General features: G+C 41.0%; 2 protein-coding genes across 2 annotated transcripts in view; one reads left to right on the top strand and one right to left on the bottom strand.

The window, feature by feature from the left end:
• Nucleotides 1-952: 952 nt before the first annotated feature.
• Nucleotides 953-4,480, top strand: LOC131248644 (glucan endo-1,3-beta-glucosidase 11). The gene is made up of 3 exons (XM_058249012.1): nucleotides 953-1,280; nucleotides 1,360-2,471; nucleotides 4,107-4,480. The coding sequence occupies exons 1-3, from the start codon at nucleotides 1,226-1,228 to the stop codon at nucleotides 4,191-4,193; spliced, it is 1,254 nt and encodes a 417-aa protein (XP_058104995.1). The 5' UTR covers nucleotides 953-1,225; the 3' UTR covers nucleotides 4,194-4,480.
• Nucleotides 4,481-7,532: 3,052 nt separating this feature from the next.
• The window catches only part of LOC131248643 (ubiquitin carboxyl-terminal hydrolase 9-like), a 32,845-nt gene continuing 16,576 nt past the window's right edge, over nucleotides 7,533-23,801 (bottom strand). The window contains exons 6-13 of the mRNA XM_058249011.1: nucleotides 18,031-18,432; nucleotides 17,776-17,916; nucleotides 17,361-17,531; nucleotides 11,726-11,983; nucleotides 11,464-11,612; nucleotides 9,712-10,281; nucleotides 9,256-9,532; nucleotides 7,533-8,049 (exon numbers count right to left, since the gene is read on the bottom strand). Of these exons, the coding sequence (XP_058104994.1) occupies nucleotides 7,888-8,049; nucleotides 9,256-9,532; nucleotides 9,712-10,281; nucleotides 11,464-11,612; nucleotides 11,726-11,983; nucleotides 17,361-17,531; nucleotides 17,776-17,916; nucleotides 18,031-18,432 (2,130 nt within the window). The 3' untranslated portion in view covers nucleotides 7,533-7,887. The remainder of the gene's footprint in view (nucleotides 8,050-9,255; nucleotides 9,533-9,711; nucleotides 10,282-11,463; nucleotides 11,613-11,725; nucleotides 11,984-17,360; nucleotides 17,532-17,775; nucleotides 17,917-18,030; nucleotides 18,433-23,801) is intronic.

Here is a 23,801-nt window from a genome sequence, read left to right as displayed (position 1 = left end):
GAAAATGATGAAATTCCAAGTCTCGGATGGGCTACAAGCACAAGATCATGTCTAAGTGACTAACCAATGATTTTTAATCGTTAATTTACATGGACAATGTTTGGACGGTGCTAGATAATGTTTGCTCTCTTGTCCAAACAGGTAGACGCTCGTTCTCTGTTGGACATAACGTTGATATCCAACCTACTATGACCAAATCCAACCTAATACTCCCGTCCAAACGTGCCCTAAGCAGCCGAACAACCGGGGATCCCAAACCCTCATCACAACCAAGGGATTTGAAACCCATTAAATCCACGGTGGCAAATGACCCCAACTTCAAGAAATGTTTTAATGGCAATTATTTTACTCTCTATTATTTTCTCTCATGTGGACCACGTGAGTTTTCAAGTCGATTTCTCACAAATATTATAGTGGGCCCCACCGAACTTGTAAGTTCCTGCATTTCCTTGTCGGCGATCCGCCTCCCGTCAAAATCTGCGTACGTAGGAACGTTGCTCGAATTAAACCAACTAAAGTATAGAATTCACCTTACTAATGTCACAATCCTATAATTAACAAAATTAAACAATTCTAACCTATATGTGGACACGTGTTTGTTGACATGTTACCATTGCATCTTTTCATTTTTTTACCGTCCAGTAACTGTCCACTGATCTAATAGTCAGATGATCAAATAATACTGCATTTTGGTTCATGACACATCCATATAGCGACCCATAATTTGGACGGTTCAATCTAACTTACCTTCAGCCAACGACACTTATTCAATTTCTAAGTGCATATCACTATCTGCTGGAATATCAAAGTTCTTCACAAATTCCAGAACATGACGCACCTAAGTCTGCTTGTTTTAAATTGAATATATTCTCTGTGAGTGCAACTGCACTGCTGGCTTCTGCTAACGTGTGCCGTGGGTCCACGTTAATAAACAGCACCATGCACCAGCTCTTTTTAGGGAAGAAAGAAAAGATAAAGGAAGGAGAGAGAAAGAGAGAGGGAGCTGTCAGAAGCTCCGAGACTGAAAGAGGGTAACGGCTGTTAACGGCGTATCTGTTTCACCACGTGATCTCCTGAAGTAGATGAATGGAGCATGCGTCAAGATTCTTGCCGACAACAATCTCCAGACATTAACGGCATACCTGACGCCGTTTAAATCACTCCCTCACACCTGCCTCTCTATCTCTTTCTCAACTGACGGAGATATCTTCTCTTACAAGCATACATGGCAAAGTACGGATTCATCAGCTTCTCTTCTCTTCTCTTCCTTCTCCTTTCAGGTATCTCCCCCTTCTCTCTGCTGCATTTTTTTCCGGCGGAATCGTACATTTTCCGGCGATATCTGACATTTCCAAGCAGGTTTTACCATCACAGCATCCTCAGCTCCGATCGGCATCAACTACGGCCAGATTGCCGACAACCTCCCCTCGCCGGAATCCGTCGTCCCCCTCCTCCGCTCCATTGGCGTCGGCAAGGTGAAGCTCTACGACGCCGATCCCCGCGTCCTCCGCGCATTCGCCGACACCGGAATCGAATTCGTCGTCGGCCTCGCCAACGACTGCCTGTCCAAGGTCCGCGACCCGTCGAAAGCTGTGAACTGGATTAAATCAAACGTCGTTCCCTACCTCCCGGCTACCAAGATCACGTCGATCACCGTGGGAAATGAGATCCTGACCAGCAACGACACGGCCATGATAGAGAACCTCCTCCCTGCGATGAAGGGCATGCAATCCGCGCTCCAAACCCTAGGCTTGTCGAAGCAGATCACAATCACCACCGCTCATTCCCTGGCCGTGCTCGAGACCTCGTATCCGCCGTCCGCCGGATCGTTCCGTAGCAATATGGTGCCCTACATTTCACCAATCCTCAACTTCCATGCCAAAACCGGGTCCCAGTTCTTGATAAACGCCTATCCCTATTTCGCATATAAGGCGAATCCGAAGCAGGTCCAGCTCGATTTCGTGCTGTTCCAGCCAAACAGAGGCGTCATTGATCCGGTCTCGAATCTCAAGTACGACAACATGTTGTTCGCTCAGATCGACGCGGTGTACGCCGCACTGGCGACATTGGGGTATGGACGGCTGAGATTGCAGATATCAGAGACAGGGTGGCCGTCGAAGGGGGATGAGAACGAGGCGGGGGCCACCTTGGAGAATGCGAGGAAATACAATGGGAATTTGATGAGAGTGATGATGGAGAAGAAGGGAACGCCGATGCGGCCAAAGGATGAATTGGATGTGTATGTCTTTGCTCTGTTCAATGAGAATTTGAAACCGGGGCCTGCTTCGGAGAGGAATTACGGGCTGTTCAAGCCTGACGGAACGCCGGCATATCAGTTGGGAATTGGGGCTGTTAATGGCAGTAGCAGCAGCGACGGTAATGGAGGTTCTGGTGGAGATGTTGGTGTAGGAGCAGTTACGCCGTCGCCGGAGGGTACGACGACGGGGTATTTTACCATCTCAGCTGCTGAGGTAATTTCTGCAACTTTGTCCTTTTTCTCTGGTTTGGGAATTGAGATCATCTACCTTCTTTCTTTCTTTTACTTAGGCTGTAGTGGTCTAACGTGCGCCTGGGGTGTGGGGGTGCACTGAATTGAAAAGGACGCTTTGAACATGGGACAGCATATTGGAGGGGATTATCTTACGGAGGAATATGATAAAGGGCCCACCAAACCTTACCTGTGCTGCTGTCTTTTTCTTTTGTCTGAACTGTTCATATGTTGGACCACATGGAAGATGGGACGTATTGAAAATATCCCTGGGTGGCTGATATTTTTCCTGTTGGATGTGGACCATTTGCATTTAACACCCAATTTGGAGGACCCAATTGGATTATTGGGCCATGGCCCACAAGATTAATGGGATAGGCCTCCCCCACCTGTAGCATTGCTGGGTTGGACAAGTTGCTGGTTTAGACCAAACATTCTATAATAATTCTTAGTTATGTTTGCTCTTGTTTGGTGCCTTCCAAGGAACAGATCCTAAGGGTGCAATTTGGGCGGGTTGGGTTAGGTCAGGTTGGAGGGTCAGCCCAAGCCCGACCTGACCTGAAAACTGAACCGGCAACCGGAGATTCCAACTGCCTAACCCAAATCCAATGGAACTTCCTCTGCACTCGTCTCAATTTGACCAACCTGACCCAACCCAACCCAAATATGAATGCCCGATTGTTTAGTGAGTAACTATAGAATATTGAGTAAACTTTGTGGGGCCCACGATGATGTCTGTGTCTTATCCACGAGTTTTACCAGCTCATTTTAGGGCATGAGTCCAAAACTGGAGCTCAAGTGGACCACAGCACAGGAAACCGTGGTTATAATGATGTCCACCATTGAAACCTTCCTAGGGCCCACAGTGATGTTTATTTGTAATCCAACCTGTTCATAAGGTCACACAGACACGAACGAAGGGTATGAACAAATATCGTCTTGATCCAAAACTCCTGTGGCCCCCAAAAAGTTTTCAACGACAGCTTCAATTCCCACCGTTTCCTTTGGTGTGGTCCACTTGAGCTTTTGGTATACTTCAATTTTGGGCTCATGTCCTAAATGAGCTGGTAAAATGGATGAACAACATGGATAAGAGACATACATCATGGTGGGGCCCACAGAGTTTACTTAGTACACTATAAGAAATTGAGTCAATCTGCATCCCCAAATACATGTGATTATTCCCAAACCTAACTCAAATTAGCTCAACTGGAACCCAACCCGGTTTCAAATTGGGTTGGTGTTTTCCAACCCAAACCTGATCCGAGGACCTTCTTGGGTTGGCATTTTCCAACCCACACCTGACCCAAAGACCTTGAGTAGCCAACATGACCTGACCCCTTGGATTGGGTCAATCGAGTTCGATTAACCTGAACGCAAGTAACCCTAATCCTAACCTTATAGTGCGATTCATGCAACTCGTTGTGAACCTAAAGCGGGAGTGGGAGAAGTCATCAAATCCGGATAGTAGTAGTTTGTATACAGTGGTAAATAAATATTTTTTTAAAACCCGACATGTGATGATATGGGATGTCAAATCATCTATGGAAGCTACTAAAATGTTTGTTAGATTGTTTTTGAATTGTACTGATATTATTATTGCAATTACTGGTTGTAGGGGAAATTGCGATTTGGTGGAGTTGGGCTTTGCTTGCAGCAAGGAGTGCCTTGGGCCTGCCTGAGTTTGATTCTACTACTTTTCTGAATTCTGGGTGTGCTGAGAAATGAATGGAAAGAGATTGCTCCTACGTTGCATGCAGATCATGCTGCAGGTAGGTTAGATTATATTAGATTAGATTAGATTAGGAGAGAGAGAGAGAGAGAGAGAGAGAGAGAGAGAGAGAGAGAGAGAGATCAACCACATTTTATTCTTGTTAGTCTTAAGAATTTCCTTTGTATGCTTATCATTATTGTTGTTGTTGTTACGAAATTAGGGATTGTACTAATTAAAATCAATAGCACCCCTAAGAGGGTTACAATCTTCCTTATTCATTTCTCATCTCATTCTCATATTGCTCATAGTTTGATCAGGTTGATCAGATCTGGACTGTTGGGTAAGGGACACTGATCATTTCATGGACTGCCATGCGTGAATCAAGCCAATCAGATTAACTGATCTGTCTAAAAGTTGCCATGGCCTTCTTAATAGTAACCGGTTTTCATCTCAATTCATTGGATTGTTGGGACCGACGGTATGCCAAAAGCTCCCACCAACAACATGCTTTCGGTTCATACATCCAAATTTTAATAAACAATCTTGATCTTTTATTTTTCAGATGGCTTGATCAGCCTGGCTGTTGTGATTTTCTTAATGTGAGCTGGAAATCAGATTCAGGATTGCTTGCCATGCTCCAGCTTTAATTCACTCTGTTGTCATCTCAAATTGGCAATGCCACAGGATTAAGACTCATGATGTTTGCCCTCCATCCCAAGCGGTGTTTGAAAAACTGGACGGACTGGAACTGGTACCCAGCTTTTAGAAAACCTGTCTATCTAATTTTCAGGATGAAATTACCTCAAATGTGTAACCAAGTTGGTCTTCTTTGTTGCACCGAAAAGCTCACTTGAGGTAATAATGATTCTCAACCACAAGGAAAATTAGGGTTTTATGGAAGAGAAGATTTATTTAATGCTAACCTTGAGAGGAGAGAAGTATCTCAAATAAAAGCTCTACACCAATATTTAGAAAAATTGCAATTACATACTAACTCTAATATCTTTTTTAAAGTATGGTGGTAATGAGGTATACCAAATTATCACACCTATTTCTAATAAGGTAGATCCAGTTTGACACCTCTGAGAGTACAATCCTCCTTGGGGGATAGGATCGTAACAAATCTACACGTGGACTGGAAATGGTTTGTCTTAATTTCCAACCACTTGTTCTAAATAGTTGTCCTTATTACACTCAATTGATCATGTTTAATTCCACATGAGTATGCACAATTTTATCTTTGCAAATTTAATCGATTAAAACTCATTAAAAATATTAATATAATAATATATAACAATTCATAATTAAATATGACACTATTTAATAAATTCAAGCATTCAAAATCTTAATATAATCCAATGAATAAATATATACAATGTCAGGAACATTCCAATAGACCATTCACAAGTCTTAACATTTGTTCCACCGACTGTTGGATGATTCAACATAGAAGGTCAGGAACTAATTTAATTATATCACGGTGCAGTGACAAATGGTTGAACCTGTTTAACCAGCAGTCCGAAACAATGTGGACCGACCGACAGACCCCTGGTCCGGTTTTAAAACATGGTAGAAAAGTGATGGGGTCGCTTCTCCTTAATTCAATATTCAGCTGGTCAAGCAGTACTCAAACCTCGGAGTTGTGATTTGAGACGACCACTTTTTTCTCAAAACCTAGGAAAAGGGAAAAGAAAAAGGAGTGGTCCTCTATTGGCGGGAACCCAATGCCTCCTCACCTCGAAAGGCAACCGAACATGGTGGACCCTTGTTCCTACAAACAAACAAACGCCTTTGGTTTTCACATGCATTAGCAGGTTATCGGGCCGGGTACATCATACAGTCAACTTGCGTCAATGTAGAATGTTCATGCAGTATCCAAGTCGTTGAACAGGTAAGCCTCACAATGTATGTTATGTGATCCAAAATCATGATGGTCGATATTGCAAAACTTGCATGAAACAAGGATTCTGATGGTATTCGTTGAGATGTTAGATGAAGGGAATATTTGAGGTTCGCTTTTAAGGGTGATCTAGCCCAAAATTTAAACAAGCCTGCAAATCTGGTAGTCACTGATCTTACACTAAAATACATTTTCATTAGTAAAACAAAAGGAAGTGGTAAAAGAAATGAGATGTCTGATATTAGATGCAGTCAGATATAGAAGGAGGTGGATGGGTCGCAGTCTATAAAAGTTGCTGAACCATCCAAGGTACAGTTAGAATGGTAAATTGTTAGTCCCAAAGTTTGACAAACAAATGGCCATTAATCAGAGGTTAGGATGAACTAATTTATCAATCCGATTGTTTGGGTCTTGAACCATCTGGAGTGGGTCCCATTCTCGAATTAAGTTAGATGTGCCGCACATAAAATTTTCTCATTCAGTTACGTAATCTATGTGATCGGCAGAAAACCACATAGATTACCTTATCTCCAACCTGAACAAACATGGTACCATATCACACCTGAAAACCCACTCCTAAGGGTTATATATTCACCACACAACATCTACATGAGCAAAGATCAAATGGCCATTAAAAAAAATAATAATAAAAATAAAAAAATAATAATAATAAAAATAAAAATAAAAATTTAAAAATCTCATGATATAAATCCAATGTACCACAATTCACATGACATGTATCACATCAAAAGACTCTAATGTCCTTAAATATGTCCTACAAATAATTCAATGTACCCTCGTCCAAACCTGAAACTGGTTTCATCAGTGCTCATCGCACCATTAGCATCCATGCCAAGCCTTTTGCTTTTCTCCAGACCTATTCAACACACGATGTAATACATGGGGTGCCATGGCATCCAATTACATTGAGAGAAGTAACCCTTCCCTCAATAAATAACCTAACCGTTTGCAAAGCAATACAATACACCACCGAGCTAGGGTGGAGATTTCTCCCTTCAAAACGCGATGAATAAAACTGATCACCTCCAGGCATCGTTGCCCCACTGTGGTCCATACATCTTTCCCACCAAAATGCTGAATCTGTCATGAAAAAGGTAGGCCCACCATGAAGATCCCTATTATCAATCATCAAGCTGAATGGCTACGTAGGCACACAACTCCTATATGTTGAGTCTGACTCTCGATTGTCCATTGATTCCAACATTAAGGCCCACCCAATGAGAAGACGTGATTTTGGTATGTTGATCTTCACGACAGGGCATACCGATTTCATGGTACTGATGTCTAGTGCAAGTGGCATGTTGATGGAAAATAATATATGTTCGTGCGAGTTTTGGTATCTTGTCCATAGCTGATCAGACATCTAAACAATAATGCCTATTACAATAGGATAAACAAAAGCAGTCAGATGAATCAACAAAAAATGCATCTACTCAGAAAATTAAATAAAATAGGAAGTCACTGCTATTCTAATTATTTCTTGACCATGATAGCTATACCCCCGCATGCCAATGCATCAAAATTTTAATCCCAAGAAAAAACAAGTCGCTGCCCGACCTATCTGCACCCCTTCCAAAAAAAAAAGATGTATATGTTCTAGCAGATCAGTGGAAGATCAAATCGATAAGGTTCTCCATAGCTGTAGCTACTACACAACTACCAGCAGCGGCATGTCTTGTGAATATTTGCACAGCATTGCAGAGGTACTTGTCTCTCTTCATCAGATCAGGGGCCCCATACCAAAAAAATGCAGATTGCAACTGTTCAACGACTTGGAGAACTGGCTCCGGATGGCTGTCCTGCACCTGGTTCAACTTTAACTCGTCTATAGAACAACACATAAGCAGCTGAGGTCTTTATGGCCTCCTCACCTACTGGTGAAACATGGCTGTCATCAAAATCATACCATCTGTTCTCATTTACAAGCTGCGCAGCCAACATAGAAACAAGCTGATTTATGAGTAAACGATACATCCTAATCTAAGAGTTTAACGCCTTGAAGAAAATAATTCACTCAAATAGATTAGCTCTGCAGTGAGGAATGAAAGCTTTTCCGTGGAGTCCATTTAGGGAAATTTGTGCAGATGAGAGGGATGGAGGGTACGATCATCAGGGGGCTACACATGCAGGATGAAAATCAGTGTTACTAGACACTACTTTTGGGTTTTGCAGTGTGACACTTGGGGATACTTGGACATTCCCTTGGGCATAACACTTCAAAATTTGAACAGAAAGTTTCCTAGCAATGTCATCAGAAAGTATTGCATGGTAGACTCTTGAGGTGTCAAAAACACGTTCTCCTCAAAGCCTTCATTTTTTCTCTCCTCACTCTCAAGCTATCCTCCATTTATGCCGTTGAAGAAACTACTAACTACTAGTAAAAACTTCCTATCTACCTCTTAATCCCTAGATTTAGTTCATTATACATTACAAACGCCTTGAACCACATAACAAAAGGCAGGCTTTGTTGTTCCTTTTGCTTGTTCTTCTGTTGGGGCTCTATAATTTTTATAAGAGATCAAGTGACTTTCATGCAGACTACTCTTTCTTGAGATGATTGTGTGATCTTTTTTTATGTTTTGTGAATTAATTATTAGTTGTGAATTTCACAAGTACTGTTTATTGAGATGATTATGTGTGAATTTTCTATGTTTTGTTAACTAATTTTTGCTATTTAGATTACTGGCAATCGGATTTTATTGGGCCCATGTGGAATTTCTTTATAATTTCTGTTCTTCAATTTTCTTCATTTAATCACAAGATTATTTATTTATGTTCCAGAAGAGTCTAGAGTCTACCATGCTGGACACTTTGTCACTTGGTCCTCGACCCATGTGTCTAGGTAACACTGTTGAAAATGGGCAGTTAACATTTCAACCAACCAACGCCAAGCATTGAAATAATACCCATCACACCTAATGAGCAAGCTGCCCTGGTTACTGGGTTCACCAAGGTGCATGCTTGATAAACAGCCCCAATCTTACACCTGTTCCCATGAAGCCCATTCTCCATCATATTCATGCAACTATCTCTGGCATTTCTCAGCGAACTTGCAGGCTTTCTGTAACCAACTTCCCCCAAAATTTAAGGAAACCAAAAGATAAAAAAAGATTAAACCTTATGAGTCATTACCTTGACATAAGCAGAATAGTGACCACCTCCTAAGCCACCATAATGATTGCTCACCGCATAGAGTTCGTACACATGAGATTGAGGAGCCCCACCCTTATGCTTTACATACTTGCTTAAATCAAGGTTATTAATCGGGAAGTTCACAAAGGTGTCAAGTTTGTTCTTCAAATATCGGCTGTAAGAAAATCGCTTTAGGTGAACAACTAGAATTTCTGGCAACCTCCATAAGTCCAGTTTCTTGGTAGCTTGCCTATGTTCCTTACAGGTAGGACAGTACCTACATTGCCATAATCAGATATGGAAATGAGTATGAGCATAATAGGTAGAGATGAATTTCCATGAAAATAATACAGAGTTTAAAGGCAGAGGTGAATTTCCCTGAAAATAATATGCAGTTTGAAGGCAGAGAAGATTTCCCTGAAAATAATACAGAGTTTAAAGGCGGAGAATACTGACCACATATCATCCGGTCCCAAAGGTTCCTCCTTCAAGAACGATTCCAGGCATGAAAATAAGGAGATTGCTTCCTGCCGTGTCTTCTTCATCGTGAATCCGGATTTGAGAACCTCAGGCAGATCCTCAAGGAAGCTGAAGTCATATAACTCAAATTCTCTCTCTGACCAATCCAACAAAACCTTTATGACTGCATCAGGTCTAATGGGGGAATCATTTTCAATAGGGATTCTGCTCAAACCCTTTTCATCAGTCAACCAAAGGTGAAAGCCCAGATCCTCACTAGGACTTTGTTCTAATTCCATGTCAAATATGGAGCAATCCTTAGGACTGGAACAAGGTTCGTAATTCTCCATCGGGCTGTCGGCATCAACTACTACACTAGAGCCATTTTCCTTCCCGGTCTTGACATGATTTGGAGGTAGGAATTCTTTTCTTCGCAAAAGTGGTGCAAGCACAGATCTCACTGCAGCTTGAATATCACCGCCAGTTTGCACATCCTCTCCTAAATAAGACACAAGTGGGGTTCCAAGAAGTTCCCGGTATCCACCATTCTGCAGGTCTGATGTGCTTCTGAAGCAGGCAAGTAATGGGAAATATTAGTAAAAATCAAACACAAGAAATAAGTCTTGCAGGTTACGCATACAATCCAAGTGTGTGTGTGTGTGCGCGCGCGCGCGTGTGTCATAGAATTAAGCTCAGATATTTCTCACAATTACAAAAGCTGGAGCATGAATCATGGCTGAAACTAACACCAAGGAAGCCAAGAACATGTAAACAGTGAATATATATGTTGACTAGTCCTGAATACATATGAAATTTACACTCCTGAAATGCTGAGAGGGTGAAAAAGTATATGAACCCTTTGGATTTAGTTACAGCAGAAAAATAAAAACCATTGGATGACCATGGAATGAACCAGCTACACACAAAAACTCACAGGAACACCCAGGAAAGAGTCAGCTGAGAAACAAAATCAAAGAACTGAACTACCATGAAATGAGGCCAAATGATGTGTAGATGATGTCAAACCTATCCAACAGCTTAGACGCACCATGAAGACACCCAGCACAAAAATCTGGCCAATCCAATCATCAGGTGGGACAGGTGAATTTGAGGATTATTTGGCATCGATACATTGTTTCTATGGTGTGCCCCAATGTTACCAAAAAAAAAACCACAGAACTCCCTATGTTTCCTATTCCATGTGAATTATGGGTCATTTGCAATCTAGATAACTAATTTTAGTGACCCAAAATTATGGCTCTTTATTCTTATTATTGATTAAGTTAATGCAAATTTCTATTTACGATCTAGAGATTTATACTTTTATTTATTGAGATATAATATAGCATTAAAAATGCAGGTCTATAAGAATAACATTCATCATTTCATACATAAATTACAATATATATAAAACTATATTGCACTCCTATCATTGTTGGAGTAACGCACATGATCCTACCCCTAGTGTACCACGTATTGGAGGTAGCATACCGCATACCAATTCCCATATCATGTACCAAAGCGACCCACAATCCAGGTAACCTTAGCATGCCCACCTGATAATTGAATTGGACCTAGCACACATCATGGTTGTTGGATGGGTTGGATGTCATCCACACAATGCAGACCCCATAACAACTCAGTACCACTACTAAGAGTGGTAGTTCAGATACCATGTGATCGTTTTCAGACACACACACACACACACACACACACACACACACACATGGAGATGGATCCAAGAGTTACCTTTCCCTCCTCATATGAAGTACTTCTAGTCTTGGCAATTTCTCACGCTTTATAGGAAGTCTATAGGCTACGATATGATCATCATCCTTTATCCCAGCTAACGGCTCAGAAGGATTGTCTAGGTATCGATATATTCGATGACCATAAACCTGGCAAGTGGAAATCTACTGCTTCAGAAACCATAGAGAACAACTGAATCAAACCTTGTGAAAAAATCACACGGAAAAAAAAAAAAAAAAGGCATTGGTAATGTAAATTATACCTCTGCGAGCAATATACTTTCATCAATCCTCAAGCAACATTCAGAGCTCAAAACCTGACTAAGATCTTTACAACAACCATGTTTTGGCACACTTACAGTAAAAGGCATGGGAAGAGCACTTCCATCTCCATAGAATACAGTAACTGTCATTGTCCGTTTGGCCATTGAAGGTAACGGCAATGACAAGTACATGAAGGGATCAAAGGTTACTGAAACTTTGCTACAATTTGGGCAGACCAAGGTTGATTTATATTGACCCTGAGAAGATTGCCAATCAGTACAAGTGGTTAGAAACAAAAGAAATCTATTATTTTCTTTTGAACTCGAATAAAAATCAGAATCCAATGCAACATGCACTTGACATAAAACTGGAAAATAAAATTCTGGTATCAAAACCCCAACAAGTTAGATCTCCAAGAAAGTACTCAGAAAAACTACAAATGAAACTTCGGTACAATTTGTGCAGACCAAGGTTGATTTATATTGACCCTGAGAAGATTGCCAATCAGTACAAGTTGTTAGAAACAATAGAAATCTATTATTTTCTTTTCAACTCGAATAAAAATCAGAATCCAATGCAACATGCACTTGACATAAAACAGGAAAATAAAATTCTAGTATCAAAACCACAAGAAGTTAGATCTCCAAGAAAGTTCTCAGAAAAACTACAAATGCTTTCAGTCTGCACGATGTTTGTTTCCTATCAGAAATTTGAGGCCAAGTTCCTTGTTTGTACCAAACATGGAAGTTCCCTGATCACACCAAATCTATACATGTGGGGCCCATTGGTTGGTTTTATCCAAGCCATTGATCTGAGCACCCCCATCGAGGATTTTTTGGGGCCCATGGTTCGTTCATCCAAGCCATATTGATCTGATCACCCCCATCATGGATGGGCATGCCCAAAAAATCTCTTGAATTGGTCATTTCTAACCTTTCCATTGTTGGTATGTAAATACATGGTTAAGAATAAATGCACCAACAGTCCACATACAACAAGTTTGGTTTTATCCAAGCCATTGGTCCGATGGCCCCCATCATAGATGGCCATGCCCAAAAAATCTCTTCATTAAATACAAATGAGGATTTTCTGGTAGTAAGATTTACTGAGTTGCTGTAGGCAAACTCGACTTGGGCTAGAGCCACGTCCCACTTAGATACATTGTCGCTTATGACATTCCTCAAGAGGTAACCAAGGCTCATATTAACTCGCTCAATTTAGCCATCATTTTGAGAACTAAAGCTTAGTCCCCAATCACTTCCATAAAGTGCGCCAAAAGTGGCCCACAAAATTTGAATCATGGTCCAGAGTTCTTGTTTTCGGTACCTAGTAAAGTCGCACAATTTCTATGAAAAATATGTTGGCAATATGTGTAGCGTCCATTGTCCTTTTACATGGAATAAAGTGGGCTATCTTCGAAAAACGGTCCACCACAACAAAACCCTTCAAGTCTTAGAAGGACCCGGAATAAAGTCCATAGAAATATCCACCCATTTTTTAACTGGAACAGGAAGCGGTGTATAAAGGCTGATATTCTACACATGACCTTTGGAGACTTGACATCAGCAACATCGTACTACGAACCGTTCAACATCATGGCATATGCGAGGCCAATATTATTTTTAATCCACCATGGCCAATGTTTTATCTCGCCCAAAGTGTCCACCTTGTCCCTCGTGTAGCCCAGATAGGATCTTTTCTCACAACAATCCTTTCGGAATACATAAGCGAGAACCCTCGAATAGATATCCATCATGTGAGATGAATTCACACTTTGGATCTCCGCCATCCACACACTTGTCAAGTATTTTGCAAAAATTGAGGTCTTTTTTGTATTGTTCTCTTAATGCCTCAAATCCGCCCACCTCCACAGTGAGAGTTCCTAGTAAAACCACCCTCCTAAAAGGGTCTGCTACTTTGGTCTAACTTCCAGCTTTTTGGTGCAAAAGGAAAGTATATTCTTGTAGAAAGTCATCCACTTCGCATGACGAGCATTCAACTACTTTTGGAAGTTGAAATATCTAAACGCCTCATGAGCCGAGAATAGAATGAATCAAGTAATGTCTCTAATGCCATAATGCCAGGACCACTGTATAGAATTTGAAATCATACGTGGGGTAGTTCTTTCACATATCATTAAGCTTCTTGCTAAAAAAAGCAATCGGCTTCCCTTCTTGACTCAACACCGCACCCATGCCTACATTTGAAGCGTCAATTTCCACTTCAATGACTGTCAAAATCCGGAAGAGCAAGAACTGGAGCTTCTGGCATTTCTTTTTTATGGCACCGAAGCTTCAATCCATTGCTTAGTCTATTCAAACTTGCCTCCCCATATGCAATCAATGACAAGTGCGATGATAGTGCTAAAATTTTGGATAAATCTCTGGTAAAATGTCACCAAGCCATGGAAAGAAAGAACCTCCAAAAGGGTTCGTAGGGTGTGCCATTCCATAATGGCTTGATTTTTTCTTGATCAACCTTAATCCCTTTTGCAAATACAATATATCCAAAAAAACACAACACTATCAACAAGGAATTAGCACTTTTTCAAGTTAAAAAATAGTAACTACTCGGCGCATTTGAAAGGCCGAATGGCATGATGAGCCACCCATACAACCCATCTCGGGTCTCAAATGCAGTTTTCCATTCATCTCCAACCAAATACTTATCGGATGATAATCAGTGCTTAGGTCAATCTTTGAAAAGACCTTTGCTCCATGTAGCATCTCCAGCATATCGTCTAAGTGAGAAATAAGAAACCGACACTTAATACCAATTTGATTGATCGCACGATTGCCCATGCACATCCTCCAAGATTAATCTTTCTAGAAGTTAATAATGCAGGAACAACACATGGTGGCATGCTTTCTTGAATTAAAAAGGAAATTTCTACACAGGCCCATAGGATGAGTGAATCATCTTGATCATCAAGCTAGAGTGTTGACACTATGACCACCTTTTAGAAAATTCCAAGATGTGCCAGCTTGGCAAATGTCGTGCCATGTAGAGGATCTTAGTTCTACTACATACATGTGGAAAGAGCAAAGGCCAAGATAATTAAAGGAATTTTTTAGGACAATTTTCCAAATTAAGTAATGTTTCAAAAACAGAATTTTTCTAATAAGCATCTAAAATAACTATGCATGTGGGCATAAATGTGACCGATACATTACCTCCATCAGCCAGTAATGGTATGTGTCTCTGATGCTTATCTGCCACCAAGATGTGGCAGACATGTATGGTGATAGGTGAGAGTCGTTGGTTATCCAACGGACTATGCTATCAACGCCTCAGGTGGTTGATAAGGAGTGATGGCTGTGACACAATATCTTGCACACCATTTGTACTTCTAGTGGGAAGATATGCACCACTCTGGTGAAGAAGGGGAGCAATGAGAGCATTGTCTCTCAAGAAGTGGTTAAGTAAAAACTCAAAGAATATAAGCACATGGTGACATGCTTTCTAAATTGTGACTTTGATAAAAGTCACAAGCATAAGTCATGGGTAGGAACTTCCTTTCTAACTTCTTTTCATCTTTTTTCAAGAATTTATTTTCTTCTTACGACAAATTCATTCGGCTTAGAAATCCTCCCACCATGCTAACACGTGACCGGAAAACTTCACTACTGCTAAATTCACCTTTTGATTTTCCATGATTTCCTTGTACTTGAATACCTTTTCCACCTTACTTAACCAATCAATGAAGTTGTCAACATGCAACTGGCCATGGAATTCCGGAATTCCTACCTTAATTCTAGGCTCCCTGTCACATTCCAACAATCGAAGGATTCGATCATTGTCTTCACAAACTAGGGCCGCCCATTATTGATTAGGACCTTGGTGGAGACCTCCCCCGACATCTCCAGATGCACCAACTTCGGTCTCTGGATTCCCCTCCAAGCCGAAGCTATCCCACTTGATTAGTTAGATTGCCTACCATATGCGTGACAAGATCTACTCCTCTGTAAATGTGCATCTCAATTAGGTTACAAGCACAAACTCTTCTAGTGTCACCTCCTTCGAGCCATAAGGAGATAATGTGGAGTTGGCAGATCCCCAACAATCACCTATTCTAACACCAAAATGGTGCAACCCGATTATCGAGTCAATGAAATCTCGATACCTTAAAATAAAAATAAAAATAAAAATAAAAAGTACACCCACAAGAATAATGGAGCAGAGAGTGAGAGAACTTTATTGATATCAACCTTCTTCTCTTAAAAAAAAAAAGTTCACACTAAGAAAATTTGGAATATCCAACTCCAACACCACCCTCCCCTTTTAGAGACACTAAATGAATCTTTAATTAAAAACCTCCCAAATAGGGATTGATTTCAAATCAATCATAATTTATTTCAAACCAAACTAATCTATCTACGATGGTGAAAACCTTATAATATTAAAAGCAAACAAAGAAAATAATCCTAATCACATCTCCAAATCAGCCCCGTACCTTCAATCACATTAATCACATATTCAATCATATCTTTAAATCAGCTACATATCTCCCAAAAAATAGTAAATTGCAATCATTGATTTAGAACCCCATATCTGCAAATAAACAATCCAAAAATCAGCACATGTTGGGCTCTACAATGGGCTATGGGCCTATAGTGAGCCTAGATGGGCTATGGGTCTGCATCACTTTGAGCCACACCAACGAGTCCAGATATGAAGACAACAAAATTCTAGGGGGGGTGGGGCAGGCACTCTAAGACACCTCGGATCTTAAGGCCGAGTAGCAAAGATTGATAAAGACGTCCACATCCAAGGACAAATTCACCAACCTCAGGAATTCTTCACACAGCCTCCTCCTCTTGCCCAACCAAACATTCTTCCAGAACCTAAAACCCCTCTCCCCTCCCCTACAAAGAACCCCACCCCCTCCTCGAATCTCTTGAATCTTTTCCCACACTCGAGATAGCCTTCCACACCCCCATCACCCAATATACGAAAGACTTCTTGGTCCACCAGCCCCTTTATTTAAAAGGGGCAAGGGGTAAGAGGAGTTTAAAAACTCAACGAGGATACTTGACTCAGTTCGAGTGGATTGCCAGTACACTCCGTATAAAACTTGTCACAATCGACTTGACTCATGTTTTTCAGATTTTCTGTCATTTCCCAGATTTCTTAAGATTTTTTCGTCCTCTACATCTATTTTGATTTATATATTAAATAATATTTTTTTAATAATCAAATAGTTATTAATACAGTTTCCAGATCAAGTTTTTCCTAGTTTTCTGTTGTCTTTGGGTCTAACCAACTCAATGGATTTTTGAGTTGAGTGGAATTTTTGGGTTTTCTAACAATGATTAAAACAAATAAACCGCAGTTGTACCAGTATGTATAATGGACTTGTACCACCATTTATCTCAGCCTAGGCTACAAAAGGAAAGTGATCATCCACGTAAGAAAATAATGGCAGATAGCATCTTATTATTTCACCTTGCAAGAAGAAATAGCAATGGGGAACTATATCTCTAATAGAAATATCAAGGTGGCAACAAGTTTTTAATGAGATCATCTGATTATATGCTTAAATTGCAAATAGCGTTCACACAGTTATTCCATAAAACCAGCTACTGTGCAAAATAAGATATACAAAAAGCAAAAGCACGCATAGAAACCACTCACTTGGCAAACATCCACAATAATGGAATCATTTCGAGCTTTGTGATTTCTCCAACACTCGTCTGCAAACTCCTCATCAGGACGACCATTTGCATCTTTAGTTTCAAAATAGGGCTTGTCTTTGACACGATTCAAATCTTCATGCAACCCGTCCAATAAAAAAGCAAGAAGTTCCTAGAAAGAGGCACAAAATAAAATCATGTAAAGCAAAGAATGCGAGTAAAGACAAAATATTAACAAGTAAACACTCCAAAACTAGTTGAAAATCCATACAATTTAATGACCACACCTAGTTTTCTCTGTATCTCCCTCTCTTTCACTAATTTCTTACACTCATTGACTTGTTTTCTGATATCATTTACTCAGAGATATGGAAACAGAATTCACATGCTCAAAGTATGTGGATGGTAATACTAACTTGAGAATCGTGCTGGTTAAACCCACTGAACTGGGGAGCAAACCGAGCAAGCTTTCCTTTAAAAGCACGTGGTGCAATTGGTATCCTCCCAGGAGACCACAATTTCCTCAATAACTCTCCAAATGCTATTGCAAGCTCACCCTGCATAGCTACTACAATATATTAGAAGCCTTCTAAGAATATAGCAATCGGGCAAGTATTGAAAAAACTCTACAATACAAAAAATAGTAAATGACAATGAGAAGAGTATCATACTTTCAATCCCAAAGGATTCCACCGATTGATCTCCTCACTGTAATCCTGTATAAAGTACTCAACCAGTGGGGGTGTATGAACTAAGCACTGAAGGGCACTGTTCATAAAGCAAGTGTTGCCGAGGTTCTGCAATCCATTTAATCCTCCACCATCTCCTTTGGTGCTAGTGCTAGTGCTCAAAAGTTCACGCCCATCTTCCGTATCCCTTTGTGTCGAATTCAAAATACCCCCATATAAGTTAGATCCATATCCTGTTGAATAACCATTGGACATGGTAGGGCCTCCAGCAATTGTTGTGGATGACCTTGAAGGTTCTATGGGTACCAACGCTAATCCATTTCCCGTTGAGTCCAAGCCAGAACCAGATGGCCAAAACCCATCAACCTCTACTTCCAAAAGAATCTGCACAAATAAACATGTTAACAGAGTAACCAAATAAACAAATATGAGCAACTGAATCTACAAATATAAGCGGGCAAAAGTCATCCCTTCAAACATTGTGTGCAATTTCTCAGGAATAACTCTTGAAAAAGTTGAATTTAGGAGAAATACAAGAACAACTATACACAAGTAGACTTTTGAACCCTTCAAATTCAATGCACTTAATAACTAACAAAAGAGGACAGATTGAGACTCTCCATGGAGTAGCATATTGTAGAAAATCAGAAATAGAAAAGGGGCCGTTTGGATAGAAGTAACTGGGGGTAAATGAAGGGAGTTGGGAGTACATGGTATTTTAAGTGTTTGGATAGAAGTAAAGGCATGCAAATGAAATGAAATGGAAGTAAATGGGCTTGTAAATGAAATCCTCCCTACAAGAGAGGATTTAAAAGTAAATGGGGTGAAATGCCTTTTGAGCTCCCTTGGAGAGTTGTGTGACTAAATAAAGATGGCGTTATGCACATGTCCACCATAAACATGACATGCTAGTGCTGCTCCAAAACCATCCAAATACTGGCTACATCAATAAAATCACACCAATAAAATGTTCCAAACCGTCTAAAGGTTGACCATCTAAATGGACGGTCAAAAAGCTTTGGAGGCTCAAGATTTTTTTTTAAATTTTTGGCTAAATTATATATTTCAATGGGCTTTTTACAATCAATCTATTAAATATCACATATGTCATTTGAGATATTCAAGTTGATTTGGGATATCACACATGTTACTATGAATATATTGAAAAAATTCAATGCATTCCAAATCCTCCCATTTACTCATATCCAAACAAAATATTTGGATTTTAAATGCATTTCATTTACTCCCATCCAAACACACATGCTGAGTAAGCCATTTACTCTCAATTCCATTTCCCATTTACCTCCATTTACAAGCTCCCAAACGAGCCCGAAACTGTTGAATAGCAAAGTCCAGCCCACGTTGTATTTAGAAACGGTAACCCCTTGTATTTAATAAAGATTTAGGGTTAGGGTACAGATTATCTCTCTTCCTATACCCTTTCTCCCCTTACACTACCTCTCTCTTTCTCTTTCTCCTCCTTTCATTGCAAAATCATGTGGTATCGGAGCGAAACGGTCTCTGATTGTTCCAACAACTACAGTCAATTCGATCTCCTCTCCAGCGTTCCTATCCCTTGGTGCATCTCTCGATAGCTGTTTTGACTGTGTCAAGGCCTTCATCTCCTCTGTTTTTTTATTGCAGAACTACTTGGGTTCTGCATAACTGTTGGCTGTAAATGGCGTAAGACATTGCTGCGTCTTCCTTTCTCCAAAATCCGTTGGATCCAGATTTGTTAAGGAGGCTAGATGTTTCTGCACACAATCCGATCGGTGTTATTGTTAGATCCAGATCTGTTGAAAATCTACCCGCTTCCTACTATCTTCATCATCAATGTTCTGATTTCGATGTTGGTGGCATTGCTGCATATGGTGGTGATGACCTCTTCTTCATCATCGGTTTGCCATTAAAACCGTTGATCCTTTATCACTGTTGGAGATTACGGTGGCCATTAAATCGGTCGCTTCCCTGCTGTAACACATCCCCGCAGTGAGGTCCCACCATTTGTGACCCATCTAGAACTGCAAGATCTGCTCACCGTTAGATCTGCTATTGATCCGTGAACGCTGGATTCATGATCTATTGCCGTCTTCTTCCTACCAGCTACCGGAAAGAAAGAAGAACCTGATCCGCCATTCCGATCACTATGACCATACCTTGATGGGGTCCACCAACTTATTTGCTGAAGGTTTGCTGGAGACATATTTGCTACATGTGTTTGTTGGGGTCCACCAGATTCACTGATATAAACGTATCTATTGTGAGGCCATACAGTTGCTGGATGTTTGCTGGATACGTGTTCAACACGTGGCTACAAAGTGGAATCCTCCAACAAGGCCAATTTCCGTGGGCCACTATCATCAAGAATCATCATCACCACCTGTTGCATCTCACTTGCTGACAGTCAGTTTCTGCATCATCATCGGCCAATTAACTCAGTTGATCAGAACGTGTATTACATGGTCTAGGACCATAAGACATGTATTAGTCCATCTTATCCAAAATCGAACAAGTCCATCTATTTAGGATCTATTGCAGCAGATTTCTCTATTGTGTAAGGTATGTTTGGACGTTCTGCATTTGTATTGTAGCGGCTGCAGTTTGTGGCCCACCTGTTTGGACGTTCCTCATGAGGACCATTGCTGTGGACTGGCCCAACACGTCACACTATTAGCTTTGTCCTATTACTTGTGCATTGTTTCGCTGGATAAGCGTTGGTTTGCTATTGCCGATGGATTCCAAGGCTGAGAGTAAATATGAGAACTTGTAAATTTCATCTGTCAAACTGCATGGCGTGGATAATTATTTACCCTGGGCCCGCTCAGTTACAATTTTTCTACAGTCAAAACGTAAATATATGCATCTTACTGAGAGATGCCCTGGTAAAAAATCTGACACCTTTTCCAAATGTAAAGAAGATGACTATCAAGTGATGAGCTGGCTCTTCCATGCTATGGAATAGCCCGTCTATCATAACATACCGGAACAGTTCAAAAGAGATATCGGATAGTTTAATAACAGTGTTCCACAAAGAAAAGTATCCAACGACTTTACGATATCTTTCAGGAATTTCAAACAATTAAGCAAGGAGATAATTTGCATGAGCATTGTGCTCGCTTTCTTGGATTAGCTGATGAGTGGAATCTCCATCATCCGTTCACTGAAAACTCGGCACAACAGCAACATCAACGCGAGGAGATTTTAGTTGCATTGTTTCTTGCTAGTGTTGGCCCAACTCAGATTATGGGAAGTGAACATGTTCCATCCCTCTCCGATGTATTTGCCCAAATTCTTCGTGTTTCCACACCCACCCTCCCTATATCGCTACCCTACTATTTCCTAGTCATCTGACAATGCGGCACTCCTTACTAATGTGAGCAATGCACATGATGGGCACACACCTTCTCGAGGAAACCGGGGAGGGGGCTGAGGTTGTGGACAGGCAAATGGACAACCACGATTCTGTGTTTACTTGAAAAAGACAAATCATACAGTTGATAAGTGCCGGAACCTGCTTGGCTGCTTCGGAAGCATAAATCTTCACAATTTATTGTCTGTACAGTTTTGCACAATATTTATCCTCTGCAGGAATCACTCACCAAACTTCGTGTACATACAAACCTCAGTAAAATAGAGTGGCAGAACAGAAGAACCTACACCTATTAGAGATCGCTCGTTCCTTATTAACTCACATGAATGTTCCAAAACGTTTTTGGAGTTATGCCATATTAACTGCCTGCTACCTCATTAAAAGGCAAACCTCGTTTGTTCTTCATGGGGCCACCCCATTTTCGGTTCTATTTCCTGAAAAGCAGTCCTTCCCATTACCACCCAATGTCTTTGAATGCACTGCATTTGTACGTAAATTAGGTGTCCATATTGATGACACCTAATGATAAACTCGACACACGTGCCTTTAGGTGTTTATTCCTTGAATACTCACACACCCAAAAGGGATATCAGTGCATGGATCCCGTCAATCAGCATGTCTATGTTAGTGTTTATGTCACTGTTTTCGAGGATATGCCATACTTCTCTATCCCTGTTTTGGATAACGATCTGATTGTCGGTTGTCCCCAACTCTAATGCCACTCCTCAACCATTTCATATTCCCTACATCACTCATGGGACAGTATGGGACGCATACTCCTACCGAACCATCATCGCCAATATCAACTAGGGTCCCTAAGAATCTCATTGTGTCTTACTTACCTTCTGACTTAGATCTTCCCATTGCCTTCTGGAAAGGTACTCATTCATGCACTCTTCATCCAATTCCCATTATGTGTCTTACGATCGGCTTCATCCTTCCTTTTGTTCTTTTGCTATGGCCCTATCACGTGATGTGGCCCTCACATCTCATCATGATGCCTTGGCACACCCTGGCTGGAAGAAGGTGATGCAAGATGAGATCGCCATGCATCACACTATCAAGTGGACATTGGTGCCTCTACCTCCTGGAAAGCGAGCCAGTTCGATGGTGGTGGGTGTATACAGTAAAATACCGGCAAGATGGTTCAGCCGATCGGCTCAAGGCTCGCCTCGTGGCAAAAGAATACACTCAGACCATTGGTTTGGACTACAAGGAGACATTTTCCCTCGTAGCTAAGTGTTGATCTCTCTTGCAACCAACAAGTCCTAGCCCCTATACCAGCTTGATGTCAAGAACAACTTACTCGACGGTGATGTTAATGAGGGAGTGTATATGGAGCAACTCTGTGGTTGTTTACCCGGGGGGAGACTAGGAAAGCACGCAGGCTGTGCAAAGCGATTTATGGGCTTAAGCAATCTCCTCGGGCATGGTTCAAAAAATTTAGTCGTGTGCTTTTTTATTTTGGACTTTATCGATGAAGGGGCATGGTGATCCTTATTGTCTATGTTGAATCTGATGATATTATTGTCTCAGGCAGTGATGTCGAAGGAATAACCGCAGCTAAACATTACATCTTGCAACATTTCAAATCAAGGACCTTGGTCCAAAGTATTTCCTTGGAACTGAGGTAGCAAGGTCCACCTCTGGGATCATGTATCTCAAAGAAAGAACATGCTTGACCTGCTGGATAAGACTGGGTTAATGGGATGTAAGCCTGACACTCCAATTGATCCAAACGTAAAACTAGCTGAAAGCAAGGGAGAGCTTCTTGAAGAATCAGAACAGTGTAAAAGACTGGTAGGCAAGCTCATATATCTTACAGCTACACGACCTGGTATCTCTTTTGCAGTTGGAATGGCCAGCAGATTTATGCACCAACTACGTACTCATCACTGGGATGTCATTCTACAAATTTTCCGCTTCTTAAAGGGCAAACTTAGCAAGGGTCTCAACTCGTGTATAGAAGAAATGGACACCTCCATGTCAAAGTATATGTAGATGCAGATTGGGCTGGATCCATGGCAGATAGAAGATCTACCTCTAAGTATTGCACATTTGTTGGAGGAAACCTCATAACATAGAGAAGCAAGAAGCAAAGTGCTGTTGTTAGATAGAGCCGGGCAAAACAGATCCGATCCAGTGGATCCGACCCGATCCGATCCTAACCGAACCAACAGTCTGGATCGGTGTGGATTGAGTTAGGTATTTCAGATCCGAATGATTTTCGGATCAGGATCGGGTCATCGTCAATCCGGACCGATCTGATCCGAATGGATCGGGTTTGATCAAATCCGACCCAATCCGGAGCCTTAGGAGGATTTTAATGGAGGATATCCAATCATTATTGTTTTCCTGTGGTGTGGTCCACCGGAGATTTTTA

Source organism: Magnolia sinica, chromosome 6, assembly GCF_029962835.1.
Source record: "Magnolia sinica isolate HGM2019 chromosome 6, MsV1, whole genome shotgun sequence".
Lineage (NCBI taxonomy): Eukaryota > Viridiplantae > Streptophyta > Magnoliopsida > Magnoliales > Magnoliaceae > Magnolia > Magnolia sinica.
Note: the sequence above shows the minus strand (reverse complement) of the source record. Positions and strands in the feature narration are given on the sequence as shown.

Excerpts from the sequence above, each read along its gene's own strand:
- LOC131248644 (XM_058249012.1), top strand. The coding sequence starts at position 1,226 with ATGGCAAAGTACGGATTCATCAGCTTCTCTTCTCTTCTCTTCCTTCTC. Across the intron at positions 1,281-1,359 it reads TCTCTTCCTTCTCCTTTCAG|GTTTTACCATCACAGCATCC; the intron begins GTATCTCCCCCT and ends ATTTCCAAGCAG. Across the intron at positions 2,472-4,106 it reads TTACCATCTCAGCTGCTGAG|GGGAAATTGCGATTTGGTGG; the intron begins GTAATTTCTGCA and ends TACTGGTTGTAG.